Below are 27,247 nucleotides of genomic sequence, written 5' to 3'. Positions count from 1 at the left end.
AGCCCAGAGCCCAAAGCAGAGCTCAGCACCCCGTGGCACACAGCCCAGAGCAGAGAGCTCAGCACCCCGTGGCACACAGCCCAGAGCCCAAAGCAGAGCTCAGCTCCCCATAGCACACAGCCCAGAACCCAGAGCTCAGCTCCCCATAGCACACAGCCCAGAGCCCAAAGCAGAGCTCAGCACCCCGTGGCACACAGCCCAGAGCAGAGAGCTCAGCACCCCGTGGCACACAGCCCAGAGCCCAGAGCAGAGCTCAGCACCCTGTGGCACACAGCCCAGAGCCCAGAGCAGCCAGCAGGTGCCCAGCACACAGCCCCAGCCCCCAGCTCACCTGGAGGAGCCCGAGGCAGAGGCAGAGGAGGCCGAGGCTCGGCGGCGCCGGCGGGCGCGGCTGGGGGACACCGACACCCCCAGCTTCCTCTTGGGGGACTTGGACCGGCGCCACGGGTCCTTCCACTCGTCTGCCCGCTTGGACGGGGCAGTGCCCAGCGCCAGCGACTCCTTGTCCTTCTTGGGCAGCTCGGGCTGCCGGCTGCGGAACAGGGACACGTCAGCAGCTGGGCTGGGGGACACAGGGAGGGCACGGGGACAGGGGACATAGCCAGACATGGTATTGTGTAATGACAGAATAATATAATATAATATAATATAATGTAATGTAATGTAATGTAATATAATATAATATAATATAATATAATATAATATAATAACTATAATTAATAGAACATTAAATTATATTATATATTATATAATATAAACGATAATAATATAGTATTATAATATAAAATTATATATACTATAATAATATAATATTATTACTATATAATAATTATTAATATAATATAATAGAACATACTATACTATAATACACTATACTATAGTATACTATACTATAATGCAACATACTATAATATAATGTAATAGAATGTAATAATAATAATATAATAATATAATAACATAAGAATATAAGAATATAATAATGCTGTATAATTATTCAAATATACTAGAATATAATATGATAATATAGTAATATTTTGGAATAATTTAATGGCAATGATATATGAATATTTTACATAATATTATTATAATACCATGTTAATATAGTATCAATATATCAATTAGCAATATTATAATATAATAAATAATATATTAATTATTAATTAATGTTCATATTTTATAATAAAAGGTATACATGGCCATGGAAAAATCTCCAAATTCATGCCTTAGACTGATTGCTTACAGCTCCTGATCTCCCCTGTGGGATTCCAGCAGCATTATGGGGTGGTAAGGTGCTGGGAGAACTCAGTTTGTGAACCAGTGACAAAGCAGAGCTGCTCTGTAAAGCCATTCTGGGAACTCCTCAGTCCCCCTGAGCACTCTGTGAGCTCCTGGCTGATTCCAGGCCCCGCTCTTGGCCTCCAAGGGCTGGACAGGAGCAAGAGGAAGGGAATGGGAGAGCTGGTCCTGCCTGGAGCAGCCCAGAGCTGGAGCAGGCCCAGCTGGGGCAGGGGAGAGCAGCCAGCACCAAGCCAGGGTCACTCTGGTGTTCCCATCACCAGGACACCCCTGGGGCTGTCACAGGCCAGGACCCAGTGACCTCCTGTCCCCTTCCAAAGGGAACAGCTCCCTCCCCCTGGCCATAAACCAGGCTGGTTTATCCCTGGATTATTCAACCACCACCAAACAGGTGCCCAGCCAGGCCTCTCTCTCCACCTCCTCCCTCCCCTTTTCAGGGCTCTACTTTCATTTCTCCTTTTTTGGTTCTCCAGGTTTCCTTTCTCCTCTCCAACCCTCTGAAAATAATTCAGGGCCAACTTTTCAGCACCTGCCCCAGACACTTCCTTGAGTACTCCAGGATGAGTTTCTTGAGGCTGAGACTTTATTACCTCTCTTATCTCTGGGTGATTGAACTGGAATTTCTCCTTGCCCTCACTCTAACCTGCACGCAGCTCCTCAATTACCTGCTTCTACCCTTCTCCCTGGGGTTTCAGGCAGAGTTTGTGAGGGATTAAAGCTTCTGAAGCCTCTTGCACTCACCACATCAGCAGGACAATGATGCATTTATTCCTTTCCTCAAAGTAGTGAGTTCCCAGGGAATTTGGGGGAGGAAAGGCCCCTTCCCTGCTGGGTTCAGCCAGCACCTCCCCATTACTCACAGCACTGCAGCAACCACTCCCCACACAGCTTCCTCAACCTTTTTGAGATAAAAAAGCCACCTCCGAGTTTTCTAATAATTCCAGGCACACTTCAACAAACCCCAGGATATTGAAAGCTCTTGGTCAGGAGCCTGGCCTTTGAAGACTTCACACCTCACAGAAGCCTCATCCCCAGCCCAGGACTGGGATGTGCTGACCTAAAAATCCAGCATCTGACTCTTTCCTTATCTCTGCTGATGTAAAAGCAATTTTGCTCTTTGTCCCACAACTCCCTTGGAATATTCAGAGGAAAATCCCTCCTTTCACGTTCATCCCTCCCACCAATCTCACCCCAGCTCCAGGAGAAGAGAACTGGATCCTCCATCCCACACAGGGTGCCCAGGAAGGGAGTCCCAGGCAGGGTCCATTCCATCCTTCCACTCTCCCAGCACTGCTCCAACACATCCTGTTTAACTCAGCACTGATTAACTCAGAGTACCTGCAATGCTCTGGCCAAATTTTCCCAGTTACAGGCACAATTCCATGAGTATTTCACCTTGGAGGAGCACCAAAAATTGGAATATGTTATAACCTGCTAACATTCAATAGTCCAAGCTGGCTCCAGGGCTCCTTCCAGCAGATGTTTACAAACCCATTTGGAATTGCCATTTCACCTCTGGAATATCCTCAAATCAACCAAGTGCAGAGAAAGAAGGAAAGGAAGACTGGGAAAAGCCTCCACTCCGTGCAGGATAAAGAGCAAGGAAAAAGGAGAGAAAACCATGTGAGGGTGCTCATGGAAAATGCCCAATATCCTGATCCAGTGTCCCTTCCCAGGGGATTGCAGTCTGTGGGCTCTGGGAGATGCAGGGGACACATTCTGCTGCCACAGGCAGCTTTATCCAGGATAAAACCTCTGGAGAAGCTTCTCCAGAATGACAAATATGGAAACCAACATCTTTATCAGGGAGGTTTGGGTTGGATATTAGGAAAAGGTTCTTCCCTCAGAGGGTGCTGGGCACTGCCCAGGATCCCCAGGGAATGGGTACAGCCCTGAGGCTGCCAGAGCTCCAGGACAATGCCCAGGATTGGATTTTGGTGTCCTGGGCAGGGCCAAGCATTGGCTGAAGATCCCTGTGTGTCCCTTCCAGCGCAGGTATCCCACAAGTCCATGAACTAATGAATGCCCTCGCACCTCTCCAGGCTCAATTCCCTCCTGAACCAGTTTTCAGAAAGAAAAGCATCCTCCAGGATTTACTGTCCCTTAAAACCACCTCAAACTCCCATCCAACAGCCCATCCTGGGAGCTGGAACAGCTCCAGAGCCTGGCTGCCAGCTGGGAGCAGGGATGACTCTGAAAGCAAATCTCATTTACCTGCACCTACTACCTGGTTTGATGCAATTCCCTCTGGATGAAGTCACTTTGTGGAGGAAAGGTTTTTCCCCAGGAAAACCACATCAGAAATTCTCCTTTTGGGGTGTGCTTGGCTTTTTGACTCAGCACTAAACGCTACAGATGAGGAAGGTGCTGCTCCTGTCATGAGAATTTCAAAGCCTTTCCTCAGAGCTTCCAACGTGTGGCATCACCAAAGAAAATTGCTCAACCTAAAACTGGAAGCTGGTGCTGCTGGATTCATCTTCTCCAGTGAAATTCAGGAGGCAGGATGGAAAGTGAGGAGGAGCAGCTCCCTAGAGAACATCCCAATGACAGCCTGGCCAGGTGCCATGGCTGGGAGATGAGGAAGGGAGGATTTCTCCTCACTTGCACTCCTACAGCCAGGTGATGTTGTGCTGAATTCAAGAAATTAAAAAAGAAGAATGGTTTGCTGCTGGCTCAGTGAGATCAACCTGCCATGGTGAAAAGGAGGGAAGGAGGGAAGAATTCCAGGCCTGGTGAGCCTGGGATCAGCTCAGGATTTCATCCTCATCCTCGCACAGCTGCCCAGGCTGCTGGCAAACCTCACCCACTTCAGCACGGAGTGGCAAAGAACTTTCATGTTCATCCCAATCTTTTTCACCAAATTCCAGTTTTTAGGAAACAATTGAAATATTTCAGAATTAACTGCTAAGTCTCTTCCGCAAGGTTTTAAAAATAATAATTAGAGGGAAGAAGAGACAAGACAGGAGTGACCAAAAGCACCTGAATTTCCACCCAGATCCTCAAGAATCACTCGGGCAGCAGCTTCCAAAGGCAATTTCACCCTTAGAACAACTGAAAGTTTTCTTTTCCAGAAGGAACACGCTGATGCCCATTTGGCTGGAATGCAATGACAGCAATCAGGAGAAGTGAAGCTGAACGTGGCTTTGGCAGGGAGAGGAGCAGCAGAGGCAGCTCCAGCTGGCAGCACCCCAGCGTGGCTCAGCCAGCTCCCAAATAAACCTGCCTCCCAAAAAAACCCAGCTGAACGTCACTGAGCCCAACAAAACTCTGAAGGGGGAAAAAAAAAGCTGCCCAGCTGAAGTTGTGCTCATGCATTATGCAAATGCTGCCACAGCATTTCTAATCTTGGAGGGGAAAAGGAGCGTGCAAGGGAAAAGCTTCCTGTCCTTCCCCATCCCGGCCCAGGGAACCAAACCCCATCACCCCTGGGCAGCAGTGACGTCAGTCTGGCTTGGGGCTGCTCCTCCAGCTCCCTTTTGTGCAGGAGGAAAGTGCAGGGATGATTTCCCAGCCCCTGTGCTCCTGCAGGAAAGCCGCGGTTGCGTCAGCAGCGCCGGCGCCGCTTTTCCTGCAGTGGAATTTTCCAGAGGAAGTGGAACTCTGGAACTCGAGGAATGACTGCAGCCATGTGCCAAGGCAGCTGTGGAGGGACCTGTAAGTGCTCCAAAATAAATTCCAGCAGAGTGCAAGCACGCAGGAACTCTTCCTGTCCTGGAGTAATGGAGAGGGAGAACAGCTCTGGAAAGCCAACCCTGTGTGTGCAGGACAGGGAATGCTGGGCCTTGGAGCTGCTGCCCATGGGTCCTGGTGAAATATTTGAAATATTAGCAGGGAAAATGCTTTTCTCAAGCTGTTTCCATCTCAAGCTGAGTTATCAGTCACTTCAAAAAAAAAAAAAAAAAAAGGAAAAAAAAAAAAAGGAAGGATTTCTTCAAAGCCTGATAGGGAGAGGCTTGGAAATTAAAGAGTGGAGATAGGATCTGAACCTCCAGGATGAAATCATCCCAGCAGGGAGATAAAGCTATCTGAGATGGCATCTCCCCGGAGGGCTGAGCATTTGCCGCCTGGAGAGCCTCCTCTCCATGAGCAGGAGGCAGGATCCTGCCTGGAATGCGCCACTGATCCTGCCCTGGAATTACCCTGTTCCACTCAAATCCAGGCTGGGGGATCTCCCTGGAACTCCATCTCTGAAATGCCACAGAAAATCACGTTCCTTGAGATCCATATCCAAGTCACTCACTGCTCTCCATCTCTGTTTAGGGTAATGAAACTCTGCTGCTGCTGCTGGGGAAGTGGAGGCAGCAGCTCAAGGACCAACAGAAATTCCAGGCAGCAGCAATTTTTTGTGGAGAGCTTGGTTTGATTCACAGACTTTATCATCATGGAATCACAAAATGGTTTGGGTGGGAAGGGACATTGAAACCCAGTCCCTGTGCAGGGACACTTTCCACTGTCCCAGGCTGCTCCAAGTCCCTTCCAACCTGGCCTGGGGACCTCCAGGGATCCAGGGGCAGCCACAGCTGCTCTGGGCAACTCCATCCTCAAAAGGAAGAATTCCTCCCCAATATCCAATCTAATCTGGCACTGGGAACCATTCCCTGTGTCCTGTCCCTCCATCCCTTGTCCCCAGTCCCTCTCCAGCCCTCCTGGAGCCCCTTCAGGTCCTGAGCTCTCCCTGGAGCTTTTCCTTCTCCAAGCTGAACACCCCCAGCTCTCCCAGCCTGGCTCCAGAGCAGAGCTGTTCTTATCACCAACTTCCCCAAAGTCCTGGGAGCAGAAATGAAAGCAGAGCTGTCTAAGCAGGTTCCATGGCTTGGGGTGGCAGCTGCACCATGAAAAACGGGGATGTAAACAAGTTGTTATCGTGTTTATCACAGCACAGCTTCCATGCAGGGCACTGCACTGAGACTCCAAAGAACCTTGGGGTGGCACGGGATGTGTTCTGAATGTGAAAAGAAGGGAATTCCTTCTCTGAGCAGTCCTGGAACACCTGGAGTGTGCAGGAGCAGAGGTGCAGCTGCAGCTGGAGCAGGTGAAACCCATCTCAGCCTGGGGTCATTTGCTTCCCTCAATCCCCTGCACTGCTGGAGCTGCCCAGGGAGGTGCAGACACCTGCAGAGCAAATCCCTGCCCCTGGATGGAGGCTGGTTTCCCCCTTCACTCAATTTTCATGGATCCAGGACTAAATCAGGGCATTCCAGGCTTTTACCAATGCCCAACTCCCCAAACAGGCAGAGCACACAGCTGTCTGTCCTGCCTGCTCCTCCTCCTGGGCAGACAAATGGCAACCAATGAAGGATTTCTTGTACGAATGAACAGATTTCCATAGGGAAACCATAGGGATCCCAAATCCACCATCCTCCCACCTTTAGGCAGCAGGATGAGATGCCATCACTGAGTCCTCCACAACTTACAGCTACTTTCATCCACAGCTTCTACACCCAAAATACAGGGAACAAATCCAGCTGGCAGCACTGGGAGACTACCAGAAACTCTCAGGAAAGACAACAACGACCCAGGAACACTCAGAATTAGAGATTCTCCAAAAAAAAAACCGGGTTCAGTTGCTTTGTGGTGCACACACCACCATGAATCACTCCATTTGCATTCCCTTCTTTTTGCCACTCCTTTATCTAATCAGGCTCCTTCCAACACTTTCTGACTTGCAGGCCCTGGATAACCTGCATTGATTCCAGAGCCTGGGTTATCCTGCTCATTAACGTGCTCACAGATTAACAAAGTCAACTTGAGCCAGCCTGGGAAAACAACACAAGGGTGAGCAGGGCCTGGGATCACGTCACCTTGTCACCTTCTGTCCTGCAATCTGCAGTACCTCTCACTCCAGGTGACACCTTGGGAGAAGCTCAACGTTCCTTGCTGGAAAGGTTTTAGGAGGATTTAGGTTTTGTCCTTGCTGACTTTGCTGTCAGTTGTCTGAGTCCCCCCTCCCAGGGTTATTTTGGTTTTTAATGGATGCCTAAGTGCTCTCCATTAATAGGTTTTAGTCCTGATGGAGGGAGCTTCGTTCCAAAAAAAGTGTGGTGTGTGTGATAATGACAGGATGGTGTGTCAGCCACTGCTCCTTGCTGGCACCTCCTGGGAACATCTCTGAGGACAAGAGCCCCTCCCTTCTCCTCATCCTACCTGGCACTGCTGTTCCATGGAATTTGGGCTCCACACCATGAGAATCCCAGAGTCACTGAGGCTGAAAGAGAGCTCCAAGGTCACCAAGTCCAGTCTGTGACTGATCCCCACCCTGTGCCACATCCTGTCCCTCCCTGGACACCTCCAGGGGTGAATGGGACTCCAGCATCTCCCAGGGTAGCCCATTCCAGAGCCCAGTCAATTTTTCCATAAATTCCTCCTGATGTCCAACCTGAGCCTCCCCAGGCACAGCCTGAAGCTTGTCTGGACTTTGTGGGAAGAGCTTTTAGGTCAGACATCAGGACAAATTCCGAGACTGGAGAAGACAATGTCTCACTCCAAGGTTCATATTGCCATGGTGCTCCTCACCAGAACCCCCAGCATTCCTTGGAGAGGAAATCCAGGTGGAATTTCCATCTCATGGATGTCCATCTCATGGACCATCTTCTTCCTTGCTTGATCATAACACTGAGGGTCACCCCAGCTGAGGGGGCAGCAAAACTGAGGTTCCTTCTCTCTCTGGTGGGTCCAACTCCTGTCCCTGCAGACCTCAGCAATCCCACCCTGGGAGTGCTGTCCAATCTCTCCTGGAGCTCTGGCAGCCTCAGGGCCGTGCCCATTCCCTGGGGAGCTTGGGCAATGCCCAGCACCCTCTGGAGGAAGAACCTTTCCCTGATATCCACCCTAAACCTCCCTGGCACAGCTCCAGCCACTCCTGGGTGCTGTCCCCGTCACAGGGACATCAGTGCAGGTGCTGCCCCTTGGGAATGATCTCCTGAATGTCCCTCAGTGCTTTGGGAATGCAACCACCAACAGGCCCCACAACCCTGGCTTGCTTCACAAGCTCCTGGAACAGATTCCCTCAGATGCTGGTGGGATAAGGGCCTATGGCAACAACAGAAAGGATTAAAGCAAATTACTTCAGTGTGTAGAGCCTCTGCCCCCAGCTAAGGGTCAGAACATCTTGCACTGCTCTAAGTTTCTTCAGAGGACGTATTTCATGTCACTTCTTTATCCCTGAAAGGCTTTGCACAACAGGGAGCTCCACTGGCAAGACACAGAGAAAAAGAAGGAATTTTGCACTCAGCAAAAATCAGGCCCAGCCTGGGGCATCAGAACTCGTTCTGGAGATGGGAGCAGGAGGACAGACAGCCAAGTTATCCCTCTAATTGATCATAAAGTGTCCTGGCTTGTCTGAGTGTTCGATGCCTGAGGAGGGAGGAGGAGGAGGAGGGGGAGGAACAGTTTTACCAGCAGTGCAATCTCAGATTTTAAACTTCTTGGAGTGCTCATCTTCACTTGGGGAAAAAACCCAACCCAAAGCTTAAAACAGCAACTGCACATTCACAGAATCATGGAATGGTTTGGTTTGGAATGCATTTTAAAGCTCATCTCATTCAGCCCCCTGCCATGGGCAAGGACACCTTCCACCAGCCCAGGCTGCTCCAACCTGGCCTTGAACAGTTCCAGGGATCCAGGGGCAGCCACAGCTGCTGTGCCAGGGCCTGCCCACCCTCACAGGGAAGAATTTCTTCCCACAATCCAATCTAAACCTCTCCTCTGCCAGTTGGAATCCATCTCCCCTTGTCCTCTCACTCCATGCTCTTGTTCAAAGTCCCTCTCTCTCCCTTAGTAGCTCCTACAGGTACTGGAAGACAATTTTGTGAATTCCTTCAAAAAAGGCGAATCCACATGTGACAATCCCATGGGAGCCCAAACACTGCAGCCTCTTCTTTCCACAGGTTCAAAAAGAAAACACTTGTCCCTGAATGCATCAGGGTTTAAATCTTTGTTAAATTCTACTCCTGCTCAGCTCCATCACCCAGCAATGCTGGGAACAATTTTGGCTTCTCCACATTTTTAGCCTTAAACTCCTCTGTTGTTTAGAGATCAGATTAAACCTCCCTGCTTTCAGCAGAATGGAAAGGCAATCTTTTCCTGCATTCCTGGCTGTTTGACTTTGGGTTCTCTCATCCCTTAATTCTGTAGGTCCTGGTTTGTTCCTTCCTCCAGCTCCTGTGGGAGCCCCTACACTGACAGAGCAACCAGCATGGACCTGGAATTACAGACACCCTCACCTGTGCCTTGGGCAAAGCTCAGTGCTGCTTGCACAACCTCTGAGGAGGAGTTCTCCAAGCCCTGTGGAGGAATTCTCCGAGTTTTGTGAAGGAGACCTCCAATCTCTCTGAAGGAGCTCTCCCAGCCCCGTGGAGGAGCTCTACCATCTCTGTGAAGTTCTCCCAGCCCTCTGGAGGAGCTCTTCAATCTCTGAGGAGGAGCTCTCCCAGCCCCGTGAAGGAATTCTCCCATCTCTGAAGCTCTCCCAGCCCTCTGGAGGAGCTCTGCCATTCCTAAGGAGGAGTTCTCCCATTCCTGAGGAGGAGCAATCCCAGCTCCTCAGCGCCAGGGCCGCGTGGGCCGTGCGAGTGGCAGGAATGTTAACGGGCAGCTGTGGCGTGAGCCAGCCCGGGGAGGCTGGACCTGCCAAAAGCTGGGATCCAGCAATTAGGGAAAGCCCAGAGTCTATAAATAGAGGCAGCAGAGCCCCAGGTGTGTGCAGTGGCACTGCCCTGCATCCTGCTTGCCAGGAAGCGCGCAGCAATCCCAGGTGTGACCCGTTCAGCGGGAGCTGCTCGGTGCCAGGATGCCAGAGCTGCCCCTCTGCAGCTGGCACGGAGCAGTCTGGAGGAAAGGTGACACGGCTCGAGCCACTGCACTGCCACGAGGAAGCTGGGAGCTGGTCACAAAGTGACGTGGGACACAGGCCAGAGCCAGGTCACAGCACGAGCATGACGGGGACAGCTGGGCAAGCGCCAAGGGACGGGTGAGGGACGTGGCCTCCAAGGGAGAAGCTGGAATCACGCTTTCACTTGTTAAAAAGCTCCTTCAAAACTTCTTTCTGCAGGTTTGTTTTCTCCAGCAGACACCTGCAGAGCTGTGGGATGGGGTCATGTTGACAGGGATGTCCACCATGGGAACTGAAATCCCATGGCAGGGGATGGGATGGGCTTTAGGGTCCTTTCCAACATGGGCAATCTGTGCCAGGGCCTCCCCACCCTCACAGGGAAGAATTCCTTCCCAACATCCCATCTAAACCTGCTCTCCCTTGAACTTAAGGCCATTCCTCTTGCCCTGTCACTCCATGCCCTTTGAAAAGTCCCTCTCTGTAGTAGATTTAAAACAAAAAAAAGCAAAGAGGTGCATCAGGAACTATTTCTGAATGACCAAGACTCATCTCAAGGAGCGTATTTTGGAGGCACAAGACACATCCCCAGCTCTCTGGTGCCAGAGGGAAGCAGGGAATGTGTATCCCCTGAATGCTGTCCATCCCATCTCTGGGCTCTCACGTGGTTTCATGGAATGAGAGAGATCCAAGATTGGTGAGCACAGCCACTGCTCCTTGCCAGCACCCTTTGGGCAGCACAAACTTTGCCAAGAGTGCCCTGCCCCAGGACTCCAGCAGTGCCAGGGGAAGGAGCAGCCAGCAGGCTCATCCTTGGGTCACACTGACTGTCACTGACTCGTGACCTTGAGCTGCCAAGCAGGTGACATCACTTTCATTGACATCACCTCCATGACATGGGTCTGGACAAGATCTGTCCCATCACCAAGCCAAGGAGAGCAGAAACCACTGGGGCAACGTGGTAATTAACGTGCACAAATCGTGGTTGTTAAGTGAAGATTATAATTAAACGGAACGTGTAATTATGGTGTTCCTATAACTGCTCCTCCAGACCGTTCTGAAACTGTCACTTCCTCTTGGGAAAGAGGGACAAAAACCAGCTACCCTTTCAGCAATGCAGATAAAAATTCTGGGCTGGATTCAGGACTAAGCCCTACTCCCACCTGAAACCACCTGATTCCACGTGGAGCCTCATTCCTGGCATTCTCAGCCCTGCTCTTCATTGATCCAACTCTTCCTCATGCCCATGGTGTTTCACACCTTCCTCCAGTGCAGAGAACAGCACAGACACCAGGCAGCAGGAAAGGCTCCAGGGAATCTTGGGAAACAGCTGCCCTGCACTTCTCTGTGCCCCACACACGCCTGAGTGTGCCCAGGCTGCTCCACACACTCTGGGAGTGTCTGTCTGCCACTCTTCCCAAAAAACTGTTCAGCAGTTTTCCTGGAGATCCCAAATCATGGAATGGGTTGGGTTGAGGACATTGGAGTTCATCTCATTTCAACCCTCTGCCAAGGGCAGGGAGCTTCCACTACACCAGGTTGCTCCAAGATGTCCCTCTGCAAAAAATGTGATAGTTTTCCATGATTCTGAGCCAAATGAGGTTGTGACACCAGAGCTTCCATTCTACTGGGATATTTATCCAGTGCTTTACAAATGAGCCTCAGGCAGAGGAGGCTGGGAAGGCAGGGTAGGTAAATCATTGACAGAGGAACAAAACAAGAATCATGTTCCTGCACTTTCAGTCTGTCTGGTTCCATTTTCTCTTTCATACAGGTCACAACCAGGATTTCCACAAATGAGTGGTCAGAGGAAGCAAACCTGACCTCATGCTGCAATTCCACCGAGCAGAGACTCATTCCAAGGACAACTACTTTCCTTTTTCGAGTTGCCCTTAAATCTTCAGATACTTCTGCTATCCATAAGCTCCCAAAGCAGCCCTGGTTCTTGTGACAGACATGTCCCAAGGCCCCAAAGGGAATCACCACAGGGCTCCTAGTGAACCATCCTGCAGGATGGAGTCCCTCATCCTCCCAAAACCTCTCCAGCCTGAAGGGAAGAGGGAGGAGCTGACCATCTCCACACCAAAGGGCACTCCTGCTTTCAGGGTCAGGTTATGCACTCACTGTCACTGATGTTTTAGCTCCTCTTAGTGGCCACAAGGCTCATTAACCACAACTGTCCTCAGCAGTTACACACACTGGGATCAGACACAACAACACTGCCCAGATGCTTCTTGAACTCTGTCAGGTTTGGTGCTGTGACCACTTCCAAGGAGAACCTGTTCCAGCGCCTAACTGTGCTCTGAGCTCTATTAGCTCTGATATTGCTAATATCCACCCTAAATGTTACTTGACACGGCTTTGTGCCATTAAGATTATTGAAAATATCTTAATTATCCTGCTTTCAAATCTCTTTCAATATTAGCATTATAGACAATAATCAAACTGAATTCTTCCAATTCATATCCTCCTTAATTCCAAAAGAGAACCTGGCCCTCCTGGAGAAGCCTCTGACATGCATAACCAACTCCCACTATTTTCTACAAGTTTAAGCACTTCCAGCATTCCTTCAGAGCACATCCAATGTCACAAACATATTTTATGAAAAATCTTTTCGTTAGGTTTTTTTTTCTTGAGAAGCTTCAGATAGGAAATGTAAACAATAATTATCTGCTGCTGTGGAATGCAACAAGTGCATCTTTGATTGGCCTCATGTGGCTGTTTTTAATAAATGGCCAAAGTGCAGCTGTCTTGGACTCTAGTCAGTCACAAGATTTTGTTATCATTCCATTCCTTTCTATTCCTTGCTAGCCTTCTGATTAAATCCTTTCTTCTATTATTTTAGTACTATTTAATATAATATATATAAATTATATATACTATATATATAATATATATAAAGTATATATTAATTAGAATATATATTAATTATATATACTATTTAGTATGGATTTAATATAATATTTATAGTTCATTTAATATACCCCAAATATAATATATATTAAAAATTAATATATAATATAAGAATTTATAGTATAAAATAATGTATAATAATTAAAATGTCTATTATAAATATAAAATATATTAAAATATATTAATGTATTTTAATACAATATATTAATCATATGTTAATATGTAATATATTAATTATATATACTAGATATAATATATATTAATTATATATATTAATTATATATATTAATTAATATATAATAGACATTAATTATACATGCTATCTAGTCTAGTTTTAATATAATATATATTATTTCTATATACTATTTAGAATAGTTTAAAAATAATATATATAATAAAATAATAAGTCAACCTTCTGAAATACAGAGTCAAAATTCTCGTCTCTTCCCTCATCCTGGGACCCCTGCAAACACCACCCAACCCACCCTTCCCATAATCACAAGGCAATAACTGACATGCCACTGGTACCTGTGGCTCCCCCCAGGCAGATCCCGGCTCACACTCACCTGGGCAGCAGCGGGGAGCGCGGCTTGGCCTTGTCCTTGTCCTTGTCGCGGTCCCGGTCGCGGTCCCTGTCGCGGTCCCGGTGCTGCCTGTCCTTCTCGTCCCTCTTCACCCGCTCCCGCTCCCGTTCCCACTCCTCCTTGCGCCGCTGCCGCTCCTTGTCGCGCTCCCGTTCCCGCTCCCGCTCGCGCTCCCGCTGCCGCCGCTCCCGCTCCCGTTCCCGCTCGCGCTCCCGTTCCCGCTCCCGCTGCCGGGTCTCGCGCTCCCGCTCCCGTTCTCGCTCTCGGTCCTTGGAAAAAACAACAGAGAAACCACGGTGGTGATGTGGGAACAGCTCCCGGCAAAGGTGGCAGGTCTGGGAATGACAGGAATTATATCTGCCCTCCCTCAGCAAGGGATCGATAATCTGCAAACCAATGACATGGAGATCAATGACATGGGAATGCCATGGATTACATCTGCCCTCCCTCAGCAAGGGATCAATAATCTGCAAACCAATGACATGGAGATCAATGACATGGGGATAATCATCTGGAGATCAATGACATGGAGATAATAATCTGGATATCAATGACATGGGAATGCCAGGAATTACATCCCCCCTCCCTCAGCAAAGGATCAATAATCTGCAACCCAATGGCATGGAGATCAATAATCTGCAACCCAATGACATGGAGATCAATGTCATGGAGATCAATTATCTGGAGATCAATAATGTGGAGATCAAGGACATTGGAATGCCAGGAGTTACAATTCTAGATCAATTCTGGGAATGCCATGAATTACATCTGCCCTCCCTCAGCAAAGGATCGAGATCAATAATCTCCAAACCAATAATATGGAGATCAATAATCTGCAACCCAATGACATGGAGATCAATAACCTGGAGATCAATGAATGGGAATGCCAGGAATTACATCCGCCCTCCTTCAGCAAAGGATTGAGATCAATAATCTGGAGAATAATAATCTGGATCCTGCTGAGCAGACCCTGGATACAAACCCAGCATCACATCCCACACAACTGTTGTTTTCAAAGGCAATGCCTGGATTAATTTGGTTTATGAGGCTTATTAAATAAATGTGTTGATGTTTACAAGTCTTTCCTCTCGTTGCTGATCATTTCTATAACCAGATAATTAACTTTGCAAATGAGCACCAGGAAAATAATTGGTCATGTGTGGCCACAGTGAGGCCCAGGCTCCTGTCCTGCAGAAAACAAGGATTTAGAGCAAAGGAAAAGCCACTAAAAGGATTTGATGGAAAGCACTGAAAAGCTCCCCCCAAGCAGGACTGGTTGGTTTGGTCACTGCTGCAGAGGCACAAAATTTGCATGAGGGGAAAGGAAGAGCAGGGAAAGGGTTCAGAGCCTTTCTGAAGTTTTCAAGGAGGTTCTTTCCAGCAAACTCCAAGATGTCCAAGGACGGGCAAGTACTGCTCAACTGCTACACTGAGGAGCAGCCAAGGAGCATGAGCAGGAACCACCTTCCCACCTCAGACATGGAATTGTTAAGGTTGGAAAAGACCTTTAGATCATCAAGTGCAACCCTCAGCCAGCACCATCATCAAGGTCACCACTGACCAGGTCCCCAGGTGCCACACCCACAGGTTTTCTGAACACTTCCAGGGGCTGGGAACTCCACTGCTTTCCTGGGCAGTATTTCCAATGCTTTATACCTTTTCCATGGAAGAATTTTCCTAAAATCCAATCTAATCCTCTCCTGGTGCACCTTGAGGCTATTCCCTCTGCTCCTGTCCCTGTTCCCTGGGAGCAGAGCCTGTCCCCTCCTGGCAGGAGCTGTGCAGAGCCACAAGGGCCCCCCTGAGCCTCCTTTTATCCAGGCTGAGCCCCCTGAGCTCCATAGGATTCTCCATTCCCTTCCCATTTCCCTCAGGATTCTCCATTCCCTTCCCAGCTCCCTCAGGGTTCTTTATTCCCTTCCCATTTCCCTCAGGATTCTCCATTCCCTTCCCAGCCCCATTCCCCTCCCTGGACACACTCCAGCCCCTCCAGGTCTGTCTTGGAGGAGCCCAAACCTGAGCAGAGCCCCAGGTGTGGCCTCAGCCGTGCCCAGCACAGGGACAGTCCCTGCCCTGGGGCTGTGGCCATGCCAGGGCTGGTGCCAGCCAGGTGCCAGTGGCTTTCCCAGCCACTGCCAAGCAGCACTCTATGTCCTTTTCCATCAGGCAGCTTCCCAGCCTCCCTCCCCAGCCTGGCACGCTGCTTTCACCCTCATGGTGCTGGAACAGAACATCCTCCATCCCCTCACCTCCAGCGTGCTCTGTGCTGGGGCTGAGCCAAGACTGAACTATTTGAAAACTCCCGTTTCAAGCACTGCCCTGGAACTGTGCCAAGGCCCAGAAGAACCTGGAAGAGAGTCAGGAAGGAGAAGGGGGAAGGGGGAGTTCCTTACTTACTCTGTAGTTACGGTAGGGGTCGGGGTCTGTGTACTGAACCCTGAAATTCTCATACTGCCCACCACGCCAGAAGCGCTCTATTTCATAGTCATAATAGGGATCTGCATAGGGATCAAGCCTACAATGAAAAACAGGGAGTGTTAGAGAGGGAAAAGGCACCTTGGCACCACAAAAACTCTGTGTGCTACGTCAGCTCAGCCACTGGGACAACAAAACCACCTTCAATGCAGCAGGGCTGTGCAGAGATGTTTATTTTCTGCACACAGCCCAACAAAACAGTCTTTTTTTAAGTGAGGCTTATCAGAGAAAAGCACAAACCTTTCTCGATAAACACCAAAAAAAGAGCTACCAAAAATTCAGCCTTCAAATCAACGTGGTGCAAACACAGAAAGTGCTTTTGAGAGCTCCTTCCAGTGCCTGCACAGGGAGCAGGACACGTTCTGCCTCCTGGATTGAGAGCTGGGATTGCTGCCCATGCACCCACAGCTCATCCCAAACTCCTCAGCAGTGCCCCAGCTCCTGCCCCTGCAGGGATGGCTGCCACCAGTGCAGGACAGGAGCTCTGCACAGGGAGCAGTGGAGCTTTGGGGGCAGGTCAGCAACACTCTGGACCTGGAAGTGCCCCCTGGAATGAAGGCACCACTTCTCCAGCTGATATCCTGCACTGGGAATCAGCTGCTGGCCCAGCCACGGACTGGTGGCACACACACAGCTGCAGAATGAAGGATTTTTGGGGAGGAGAAGGATGGAAACCCCACCCTCCTTAAAGCTGCTTCCTCCATCTCCTGACTTCTATTCACATTGTTTGATGGTTTTAATTCCCCAACTCAACAACATCCAAGCACCTGGAGTGCAAATATCAGATCACTGTGAGGATGAGGAGGGGGTACAGGGAGTAAGAAACTTCCAGGGCCACAGAGGAGTCAGTGGCAGAGCTAAGATTATACAGCAAATGCTCCCAAATTCCAGATTATCCATAATGAGACTCTGATTTATTTAAAAAAAAGGAATAAAGAGGCCACTTTTTAAATTTTTACAGTGCCAAATAACCTAAACCAGCTTAAGATGTAGGTGCTGCCCTGTGAGTGGTACTTGTATATCTTTCAGTGCTCTTAAATAATTTAGGATTTCTCTTTTGGCCTGAAGCAATAAGCCAAGGGAAGGAGAACCAGGATTTGGATGCTTCAGTCAGCTACAAACTCCTGATGCCAACCCCAGAGCAGCCTGGATTCAGTGACATCAGGTGTTCAAAGAGAGAAAAACATCTCAAGCCATGCCAGAAAGGAAATTCTGCTTTTTCACACAGCCTCAAGTCCAAATTTCCCCTTCCTATAACACTGGAGGGTTATTTTAATTTCAAAAAGGATCACTGCTGTGTCTTTGGGTAATTCAGTGCTTAAATCATTAGAAAATAATTGGTACCACCCCAAAAATAATCCAATCTATCCACTGAGTCAGCTGCTGAGGGGCCAGGGGTCTGTCTGTGGCCCCAGAAGTTGGAGGAAATGCAATGGAAAAAAAGGCAAAGGAAAATTCTCTTACAGTTGTAACATGTACTGGAATCAAAGACCTGCTTACCCATAGTTAATGTTTTCTTTGATGTCCACCTCCCTATAGTCATTCAAAAAAGAAAAAGGGATTCATGAACTACTGAGACAACTCCACATGTCACAAGACAGTGCTGAAAGCATTTTCCACATCCCAGCTGCACTTCCAGTGCTCAGGTGGCTGCCAGGTGTCCAGCTGGGCAACAAATTGTGTGTGGGGAGGAGAAAAATCAGCATTTTCTAGAGCTTACAGTAGCAGATTCATAACTTTTCCTGTCACACACAAAGGAGATATTTTAATGCCACAGCCTGTTCACACAGCCTTCAATTTTCAGGAATTCCAGTTGTTGGATGAGTTTTGTTTAACACTGGTTATGTGCAATACATTTTTTTATGGACTATATGAAAACCAGGCCTGCTCTTAACAATTCCTACATCAGAGAGGCCCAAAATGCTGCTGGTGCATTTTATAGACAGTCATAAAATGAAGATAATGGATGAACAGCCCCCAGAACACTGGGGTAAACCCCAGGTGCCTCTGAGAGGAACACAAGGCCAAGATCCAGAGCTAATTAAACTCAGGAAAATGTCAATACTTTAGAAATTTCTTTTCCTTCAGGCTGCAGAACTGAGGACAGGGCTTTTTGTATTTTTTTTTTTTTTAATTAGGGAAAGGAATTGCACTCTACAGCAAATCAAAGAATGTTGAACAAAAGCTTAATCTGCTCCTTTTCAGAGGTTTTTTTTGTAATTCATCCACTCTAAAATAAACAGAACTAAGCCTTGCAAACCCTCTGGGAGTGGAAATATTTCCATAATCTGTTCATGTAGGAAGAACAGAGGATGCATGAGCAAGGAGACACAAATCCACCTGTACTCCTGCAGAATCCAAACCTCTCTCCCAAAAATGCTCTTCCCATTCCTTTTCTTGGCTTGAGAACTCCCAAACAATTTCCCAGAGCTGGGTTTGAGGTCTCCAGAACCTTAAATTTAACCTTAAAACCCCAATCACCTGAACACTTAAATTTAGGGGGCTTGTTGTGGCCAGGTACCAGCTTTAACTGGGACCAGTCCAGGTGTTTGTTAAACCAGGTACCAGCTTTAACTGGGACCAGTCCAGGTGTTTGTTAAACCAGGTACCAGCTTTAACTGGGACCAGTCCAGGTGTTTGTTAAACCAGTTCTGCCCCAGCTGGGGCCACCAGCTCCTGCACACTGAACACGCTCCAACTTCTCATGGTTGGGATAAGGAAAAAAAGGGAGAAAAAAAGCTGGAAGAACACACTGGTGTGAGGGAGGCAATGCAGAGCTGGAGAGAGCCCAGGAGGAGCAGAATTCAAGGAGACTGGAGGCAGGAAGGGCTCAAGGAGACCGGGAAGGAAGGTGGGGCTGAACCGGAGCGAGCGGAGGCGGCTCAAGCTCCCAACCTCCTGTTCAAGGGAGCTGCTCCCTGTTTGTAGGTGCCACCCCAAGTCTGGAGGGACAGGGGACCCCAGGCAGGCTCCCTGCAGTGCAGCCCCACCCAGGGGTCCCTCCCTGGAGCTGCCAGGGCTGTCTCTTACGCGGGGTCCCGCACGTCGCGGGTGATGCGGTAATTCCAGTCCCGGAAGAATTCGTTCTCCTTGTCGAACTCCCGCTCGTCCTCCCCGATGGTCACTGTGAACCTCTTCTCCTCAAAGTCAGGCTCCTGCTCCTTCCTCATTGTTGCTTTTTTTAATACCTTTTTTAAAGAGAAGAAAGGTATTTTTAATAACTTTTTAAAAAGAAGAGTATTTTTAATACCTGTGGAAACCCAGGAATATTTCTCAGTCTGCTCTGGGGTGCCCTGACCTCCAGGGGAGCACTGACTTTGACCCTCATCCATGGAGAAAGTTTCCTAGCTCCAGAACAGATTAGAATCCACAAAAATGGAATCTATAATCTATAGATTATAGAGAGCAGTGCACGTGTATCACGTGGTGAGAAATTTAGGATTTGGAATTTTTAGAATGTTGTGGATGGAACAAAGATGGAGGGCACAGAGTGTCGTCCTGGGTTTTATTCTTCATGCTTCTTCTTCCTTCTTCTTCTTGGGTTTGGGTGGTATTTTGTAATTGGGCAGAAAAATCCTCACCGGGGGCTCTTTGGCATCAGTTAAAAAGGAAAATATGGAAAATAGTAATTTAAAAAAAAAGGAAAATAATCTAGGTGTCAGTTCCTAATTAGATAGTTTAGTCTTAAAAGACCTTGTTGGCCATTTTGTGCCCTCTAATGAAAAGCTGCTGAACTCACAGTAGTGAGACTGTTTTACTAATAAGAAATAATAAACACCTGAGTCCGAACACAAATTACTGTCTCAATGCCTTCAATCCAAACCCAGAAAAACCAATGATGAAACCACTACAAATACCTTTTGAATAACTTTTTTTAATAAAAAAAAATTAATACCTTTTTAAAGAGCACAAAAATAGTGTGAGGAGAGAAGGTTCCTGGGGCAGGAAGAAATTGGAATATTAAAAATCCTGCCCTCAGGAGGTTTCCTGCAGCCAGAACACCTTCTTCCCTCAGAATGTGCAGGATATTGGAGACTTTTCCTGATTAATTCCCTGTTCCACCAGCTCAGAACAACAGGAAACAGAAGTTTCCCCCCTGCAGTGATCACAAACTGGAGAAACAGGCACTGAAGGGAGGCAAATTAGATCAGCTTAAAGCTTTGCTTTGTGAAGGGCTGGAGCTGAGGGACACAAATTCCCACTATTTCTTAAATATAACCCCCCAACCTGGATTTGAGCTCCTCTTGGCTGTCTAACAAGTGTGATGTACAACAAATCACAATTAATAGATTAAAAGGCAAAAGGAACAGACAAAGAGCAAGACACCTGTGCTCCAAAAAGAGCTTTTTTTAGTGGATTTTGGAGGCAGCCAGCAATTCCCTGAGGAAGGAATTTACCTCTTTGGCGTGCCGGAGTCCCCTCTCCCAGGCACTTTCTGTTGGAGGGTCTGGAGGAGGTGGAGGTAAGATTTCATCAACCACTGGGCCTCCCTGTTGGAAAGGTGAGGAGAGCAGGAGAAGACACTTGAGTTAGTTTTGAACAGCAAAGCTGTGCTTTGTAAAGCTACTCAGAGTTACTCCAGACGTGCCTCAGCAGGACTAAGCTGGGAATCCGTGGAATTTTACCCCCCTCTACTGGCAACTCCAAGATCTCCATTTAAAAATCACAGGTCCAACTGTGGGCTGAATTTTGCTTAGGCATTAGGTCAAATAAAGAGGAGGAAAATCCCAGGATCATGGGTTGGAAGGGACATTGAAGCTCATCTGGTTCCAGTGGAAGGGACACTTCCCACCAGACCAGGCTGTCCAAAAGCCCACCTGGAGCAGTGCAGGGATGGGGAGGGTGGTGCAGAAGCCATGAACGGCCATGAGAGGTTCCATACCCAGGGGTTGGCTGGCATCAGCGGGTGAGGGCCCATGGGAGGGGCCCCGTTGGGGGAGAAGGGCTCAGGTTTGGAGATGAGTGAGTAATTTCCTTTGTCGTTCACTCCGGGGTGGATAAAGCGACAGTTCATGCCCCAGGTGCAGTGTCCTGTGGGAACACACACACACAGCTGTTAGACCCTGCTCCCAGCAGCACCCCAGCCCCACAAAAACCCCAGCAGGCAGGTAAAACCCAGTAAGGAGTAATGTTGTTGGAGGTGTTTGACTGCTCTCCTCTCCAGCTGGGCTGCGATTTACCTGTTTGCACACACATGGCACTCTCCACCTGCCAGAGGGGACAAACACATCCACACACAGATGGAACAACGTACAATGTTCTCCTCCAGTGGGGAGAAGGGAGGGAGGGAGGGCTGGACACATCTGGTAATTAAATGTAGGAATAAGCCTATGAGATCCTCATTTGTTACTGACAAACATTTCCAATTGGGAGCTTTGCCTTTCACAGGAAACCTGAGGGCAAAGCAAGGACCACAGAGCATCCCAAACAAACAGGGACAGAATCATGGTGGTTGGGGCTGGAAGGGCTTTAAAGCTCCCCAATTCCAATCCCAACATCTTCCACTACCCCAGGCTGCTCCAAGCCCTGTCCAGCCTGGCCTTGGACCCTTAAAGAGATCCGGGGCAGCCACAACTTCTATGTTTTATTCCCTGAAAATCTCCCTTTATTCACCTCCTCCAGGCTCACCATGCTGAGGGCAAAGCCCTTTTTGTGTAGTGGCTCCATGAAAATTCAGCTTTGGCCACCAACAAACAGCAAGGCGGCACTGAGGACGCTTGGGGCAGAATTTATCATGTAACAGCAGCTTAATGGAGAACCAAAATCCCCAAACAGGAGCAAGGGCAGCAGCTCTGGCTCCTCCAGCCCCCAGGGTGGGGTTACCTTTCATGAAGAAGCGGCAGGTGGGCCTGGGCCTCACCTTCCTGTCGTTGGGGTCTTTAACCTCCCCTTCTTCCAAGTCATCATCCTGGAACAGACACACAAAGCTGACATTTCATGTGGGACCTGACATTTCCTAGTCTTGTTCAAACACTCAGAGCCACCCTGGGGCAAAACCACAGGAGAAAAACAAGGTCAGGTTACAGGAATGCCCCAGAGCACCTGCACAGGGGGAGGACAGAATATTCCAGGTGGCTGTAAAAGCACCTTCCACTGTGCCAGGCTGCTCCAAACCCCATCCAGCCTGGCCTTGGGCACTGCCAGGGATCCAGGGGCAGCCACAGCTTTTGTGGGCACCCTGCGCCAGGGCCTGCCCACCCTCGCAGCCAGGAATTCCTTCCCCAAATCCAAATTAATCCTGCCAGTTCCACCTCATTCCATCACTCCATACCCCTGTCCAAAGTCCCTCTCCAGGGACAATCTCACAAAGGAACTTCTCAGGATAAATCCAACAGATTTCTTCCAGTCATCTCCACCTTCCCTTCTACCCCTCAGCTCCATGTTGGAGTTGGGAACCAGCTCAAACAAAACTCTGCCTCATCCCCGGGGACTGCAGCCCCAGGAGAGAATTCTGGTGGCTGGAGGCTGCTCCAATATTAAGAAATAACAGCCATGAAACACCTCCAGAAGAGAAGTTCTTGGAGCTTTCAAATACCAGCATTTTCTCCTTTTTCCAAGGGAAAAATCCCTTCCCTGGCTTTGTTAGGCTGCACTGGAAAACCAAAAGGAGCTCGGGATGCAGGAGGCTAAAGTACAAAGACCAGAGAGGTGTCAGGGGTACCTGGCCAGGAAATCAGGATTTTATCCCAAAGGACACACTGGTTTTCCCTCTCTGCCTCCATTTCTGTTTTCAGGACATGAAACACGTGAAGAGGGAGCATCTGCATGGGCCTTCCCTGTGCCTGGCAACAGCCACTCTCTGGGTGGAAAAGATGAGGAAAATTCCCTCCTTTGATCCACTGAGCAGCTGGCAAGAAGGAAAAGCCATTCCTTGGCTGCAGACAAACCCAGGAGCACAGAGAGGAGGGTGAGGAGCCTCTGCTGCTGCACTCCTGAGCCAGCCAGGGACAGGGCTCTCCTCAACAGCACCAGATTTCAAAGCCTGCACTTATATTCCAATTAAAATTTGCATTAATATTCCCCTCCCTCCACACCAGGAGGCAGCAGAAAATGCAGAGCTTGAAGTTTCCCCCAAAGCTGGGGCTGGCTTTCAGTGCTGCATGAATGGGAGAAGCAGCTCCACTCTGCTGATTTCAAAAGAGCTGTGTGAAGTCTGCAACAAAGGGGGAAGTATTTATTTCTGGGAGGTCTCCTTGGAATCAGGCAGCTGAGAATGCTGTTATGAGTTAATGTATGAAAACCAGGGTACAGATTCATCTCCTGCTTTGTGAGGAGAGCCCCAAGAATGCCTCAGGCTCCAAAGGAGAGCATTCATATTTTAATCAAGGAACAGGCATGGAGTCAGGGCTCCAGGAATTTTTTTTTCTGCCCATAAGATACTGGAATTCCTTCTAACTGATTTAGGAATACACAAAACCTTTGGAAAACACGTGTTGAACAAAATCACCTGCCAGGATGGGCATGAGGGAGGAAAACGACGTCACTTTTGAAAACAATTAAACTTGTCAATGAATTATGAAGAGTAAAAAGCACACAAAATATGATTCTTTAGGGAAAAGGGAGGAGGGTGTGTGCAGTGAGGCTCAGGAGCTTCCCAGGCTCCTGTGGCCAGCTCAGAGCCACAGGAATGGGGCTGGGAGGACAGAGCATCTCCCCTGCCCAGCCGAGGAGCCCCAGCAGTGACCCCAGTGCCCTCCAGGGCCTCCCTGCCTGTCCCCAGGACAGTCCCACACCCCAGCCCAGCTGTGCAGCTGCAGCTCTGCAATGGGAGCCAGCCCAGGTGCTCTGCACCAGCAATTCCTCCTCACATTCCCCCCGCTGGGATGCACTTTCAGACCAGGAGCCCACAGGAGGGGTTTTACTGGAATTACTCTGCCCTGTTTCCTCCATGGAAAAGGAGGAAATGGCAGTTCAGGGGCACAGAACAGCTGCTGCTCTGCAGAGCTCCCTGCTGAGCACAGCCATGGCTAAAGGGGAGATTTTCCCTATCCCCACCTGCAACTAAACCCCACTTCTGATCCTTCTGAGTATCTTGGCTGCTTCAGAGCTGTGAAACACTGCACATCTCTTACTCCATATCCAAGCCATGCCTTGAGAATTTTCCAGAAAGCTTAGCACCTTCCATTGCCCTTCCATGCACCCAGATGCTGCTGGAACAGCCCAGGAACAGCCCAGGATCAGGGTTTGAGCAGCACAAACACCCCCAGCACCAGCCCCTCAATCTGAACAGTTCCTGGCCACCCCATCCATGGCATTTGCTGCCAGCATCATTTCCAAGTCCCCCCTGGAGCTGAGGCAGGGCAGTTTCTTACAGCACTGGAGCCTCCTCACACTGAGGGGGAACAAAGCTCATTTGATGGCTCTGACACAAAGTTTTGGTTCAGCACAGACAACCCCTGAAATCAGGGCCTGCTCCATGCTCTGGCCTTACCTCCAGGGAAAGGGTTTCCTGCACACCAGGGACAGGGATATTCTCACCAGGAGGAGGAAGGAACTGCAGTGGGAGAAGCACCCCAGGGCTCTGCCCACCTCCTACTTACATCAATTTCTCCATCATCAATTTCCCCATCATCCTCTTCTTTCTTCTTCTCCTTGAGGGGATCCTGCCCATCCTTCTCATCATCACTTTTGCTGCTGGATTTCTTCTCATCCTCAGGGGCATCATCTCCTTTCTCCTCTTCCTCATCATCCTCCCCAGCAGCTTTCTCCCCATCCTCCTCTGCAGGAGCAGCGCTGGGTTCCTCGGGAACCTCCTCATCATAGTCCAGCTCGTGCTCATCCAGCTCCCTGGTGACAGAGGACACTTCCAGGTCGTTTGTCCTGTCTTCCTCCTCCCCTTTTCGGGGCCGGGGGCTCTTCAGCTCCACGCCCTGCTCGTTGGTGTCGGATTCCTGCGACTTGGCCTCGCTCAGCCGATCTTCCTCGTCAGAGTGGTTCTCCTCCTCCTCTGCCCGGCTCAGGGCCCTGCCTGCCTCCTCCTCCTCGCCCAGGAGGCTCCCCTGGCCACCCTCCCCATCGAGTTCCCGCTCGGAGCCGCTCTCCTTCAGGACCTCCTCATCAGAAAGCTGCTGGTCCTCTTCCTCAGGAGAGCAGGGGTTTCGCTCCGGGCTGTCAGGAACGTCCATCAGTCCCCGCGAGCCTGCAGGGAGAACAGCTCTGGTTATGGGCAGCAAAGGGGGCAGGCAGGGAAATCCCACCCTCAGGGACTCCTCCTCCTGTGCTCTGCCTCCCAAGGAAAGGTTTTGGAGCTCCTGGAAAGCCAGGCTGGATGGGGCCCTGAGGAAGCCGCTCCTGGAGGGAGAGGAGCTTTGAGGTCCCCTCCACCCCAAACCATTCTGGGATGCCAGAAATTCAGGAATATGGTTTCCCTCCAAGAGGGAAATTCAGAGTTTAAACTGCATAAAAAACTGATGGCAATATTGCCCCAGCCTGGAGTGTGCTGCCCTTCACAGACAAGGACAGAGCTTGAGGCTGGAATTTCATGGAGTTCCAGACTGGTTTGGGTTGGAAGGGATCATAAAGATCCCATCCCACCCCTGCCATGGCAGGGACACCTTCCACTGTCCCAGGGTGCTCCAAACCCCATCCTTGGGCACTGCCAGGGATCCAGGAGCAGCCACAGCTGCTCTGGGCACCTGTGCCAGGGCCTACCCACCTTCACAGGGAACAATTCTTGCCCAATATCCATCCATCCATCCATCCATCCATCCATCCATCCATCCATCCATCCATCCATCCATCCATCCATCCATCCATCCATCCATCCATCCATCCCTGCACTCCTTCAGCCTGAGGCCATTCCCTGTGTCCTGTCCCCCATCCCTTCTCCAAAGTCCCTCTCCCTCTTTCCTGCAGCTCCTTCAGGCCCCAAGGTTTCTCCTGCCCAGGTGAACATTCCCAGCTGTCCCAGCCTTTCCTCCCAGCAGAGCTGCTCCATCCTCTGATCCCCCTGGAGCCTCCTCTGGGCTCCTCCAGCAGCTCCAGCTCCTCCTTGGGCTGGGCTCTCACCTGAGGGGGCAGAACCCTCAGTAAAGACCCCCAAATTCCATCAAAGCAGCAGATCCAACTGCCTGCACAGAGACCTTCCTAGAAGATGTCTAAACTTGTGCTTGGTGGAAGTTAAAAATGCCATGTCCATCCAGAATAAAGCAAATAAATACAACAGAAAAGGGCAGGGTGCAAAGCAGGGGAAAAAAGCTGAGCCGTGCATTAATTTTACTCCAGAAAAAAAATCCCATAAATTATAGAAATGCCTGACTGGAACTGGCTGAGCTGACTGGGTCACATCCACACAAAAGCTCTAAATACCCTAAAAAAAAAAAGCCACAAAATTACAAATCATCTTCATTTTAATGTGTCCCATGTTTCACTCCAGCTGCTCTCTGCAAGTTCATTTAGTGCTGCCACAAACCCATGGCATAAATGAGCAGAGTTCCACCCGTCATTTTAAAAACCCTTGGAGCAGAAATGCTACACATGTCAGACTCTGGTTGCTTTTTAAACATTCCCAGCCATCCATCATGAAATCAGAGTTTACTAATCTTTTATTAAGCTGCTATTTCACCTTTTCCTGACACTTTCCCCTGTTTGTCCAGCTGGTTTTGCACAGGAAAGGTGATTTCCCATCAAAAAGCCACCCAGACATACCAAACATTGCCCCAAGTAAAGCAAACTGAGCCTTCCCAGCACCTGAACCCCCAAAATCTTTTGCTAATGAACAGAATTTGCTGCAAACTCCCAAGATCAAAGTCCCACTCCAGAAAATGCTGCTCCTTATACTGTGGGAGGTCTGCAGAGGAGTTAAAACCAGAAAATAAATCCAAACCCCTCCCAGAAGCACCTTAAGCTGCATTTTAGGGCTGACTGTGCTCTCCCCAAGCCCCCAGGGCCCTGCTGCTACCAGGGAATTGATAAACACGAGATGACCTCAGCATCAGCAGGGCCCAGAGCAGCAGAAAATCCACATTTTGAGCTTCCTCTGCACACTGAAGTTGGTTCTGGCTCACCAGCAAAGTTCTGATTTCCCTGACAAGGTCAAAGCCAAATGAAAAGCCAGAAGTTGCCTCCTGGTGACAACAGCTCTGAGCAGTTCCCCAGGATGGAGCTGAACAAATCCTCTCCTTATTGAGCACATCAGGCCTGATCTGAGCTC

General features: G+C 49.3%; 1 protein-coding gene across 1 annotated transcript in view; it reads right to left on the bottom strand.

The window, feature by feature from the left end:
- The window catches only part of ZC3H18 (zinc finger CCCH-type containing 18), a 46,218-nt gene that overhangs the window by 13,258 nt on the left and 5,713 nt on the right, over positions 1–27,247 (bottom strand). The window contains exons 3-11 of the mRNA XM_059481733.1: positions 24,636–25,234; positions 21,919–22,003; positions 20,978–21,126; positions 20,493–20,585; positions 19,126–19,283; positions 17,596–17,628; positions 16,018–16,135; positions 13,603–13,889; positions 332–532 (exon numbers count right to left, since the gene is read on the bottom strand). Coding sequence (XP_059337716.1) covers positions 332–532; positions 13,603–13,889; positions 16,018–16,135; positions 17,596–17,628; positions 19,126–19,283; positions 20,493–20,585; positions 20,978–21,126; positions 21,919–22,003; positions 24,636–25,220 — 1,709 coding nt within the window. The 5' untranslated portion in view covers positions 25,221–25,234. The remainder of the gene's footprint in view (positions 1–331; positions 533–13,602; positions 13,890–16,017; positions 16,136–17,595; positions 17,629–19,125; positions 19,284–20,492; positions 20,586–20,977; positions 21,127–21,918; positions 22,004–24,635; positions 25,235–27,247) is intronic.

Source organism: Ammospiza nelsoni, chromosome 13 (genome assembly GCF_027579445.1).
Source record: "Ammospiza nelsoni isolate bAmmNel1 chromosome 13, bAmmNel1.pri, whole genome shotgun sequence".
NCBI lineage: Eukaryota > Metazoa > Chordata > Aves > Passeriformes > Passerellidae > Ammospiza > Ammospiza nelsoni.
This window is presented reverse-complemented; position numbering and strand designations above follow the sequence as displayed.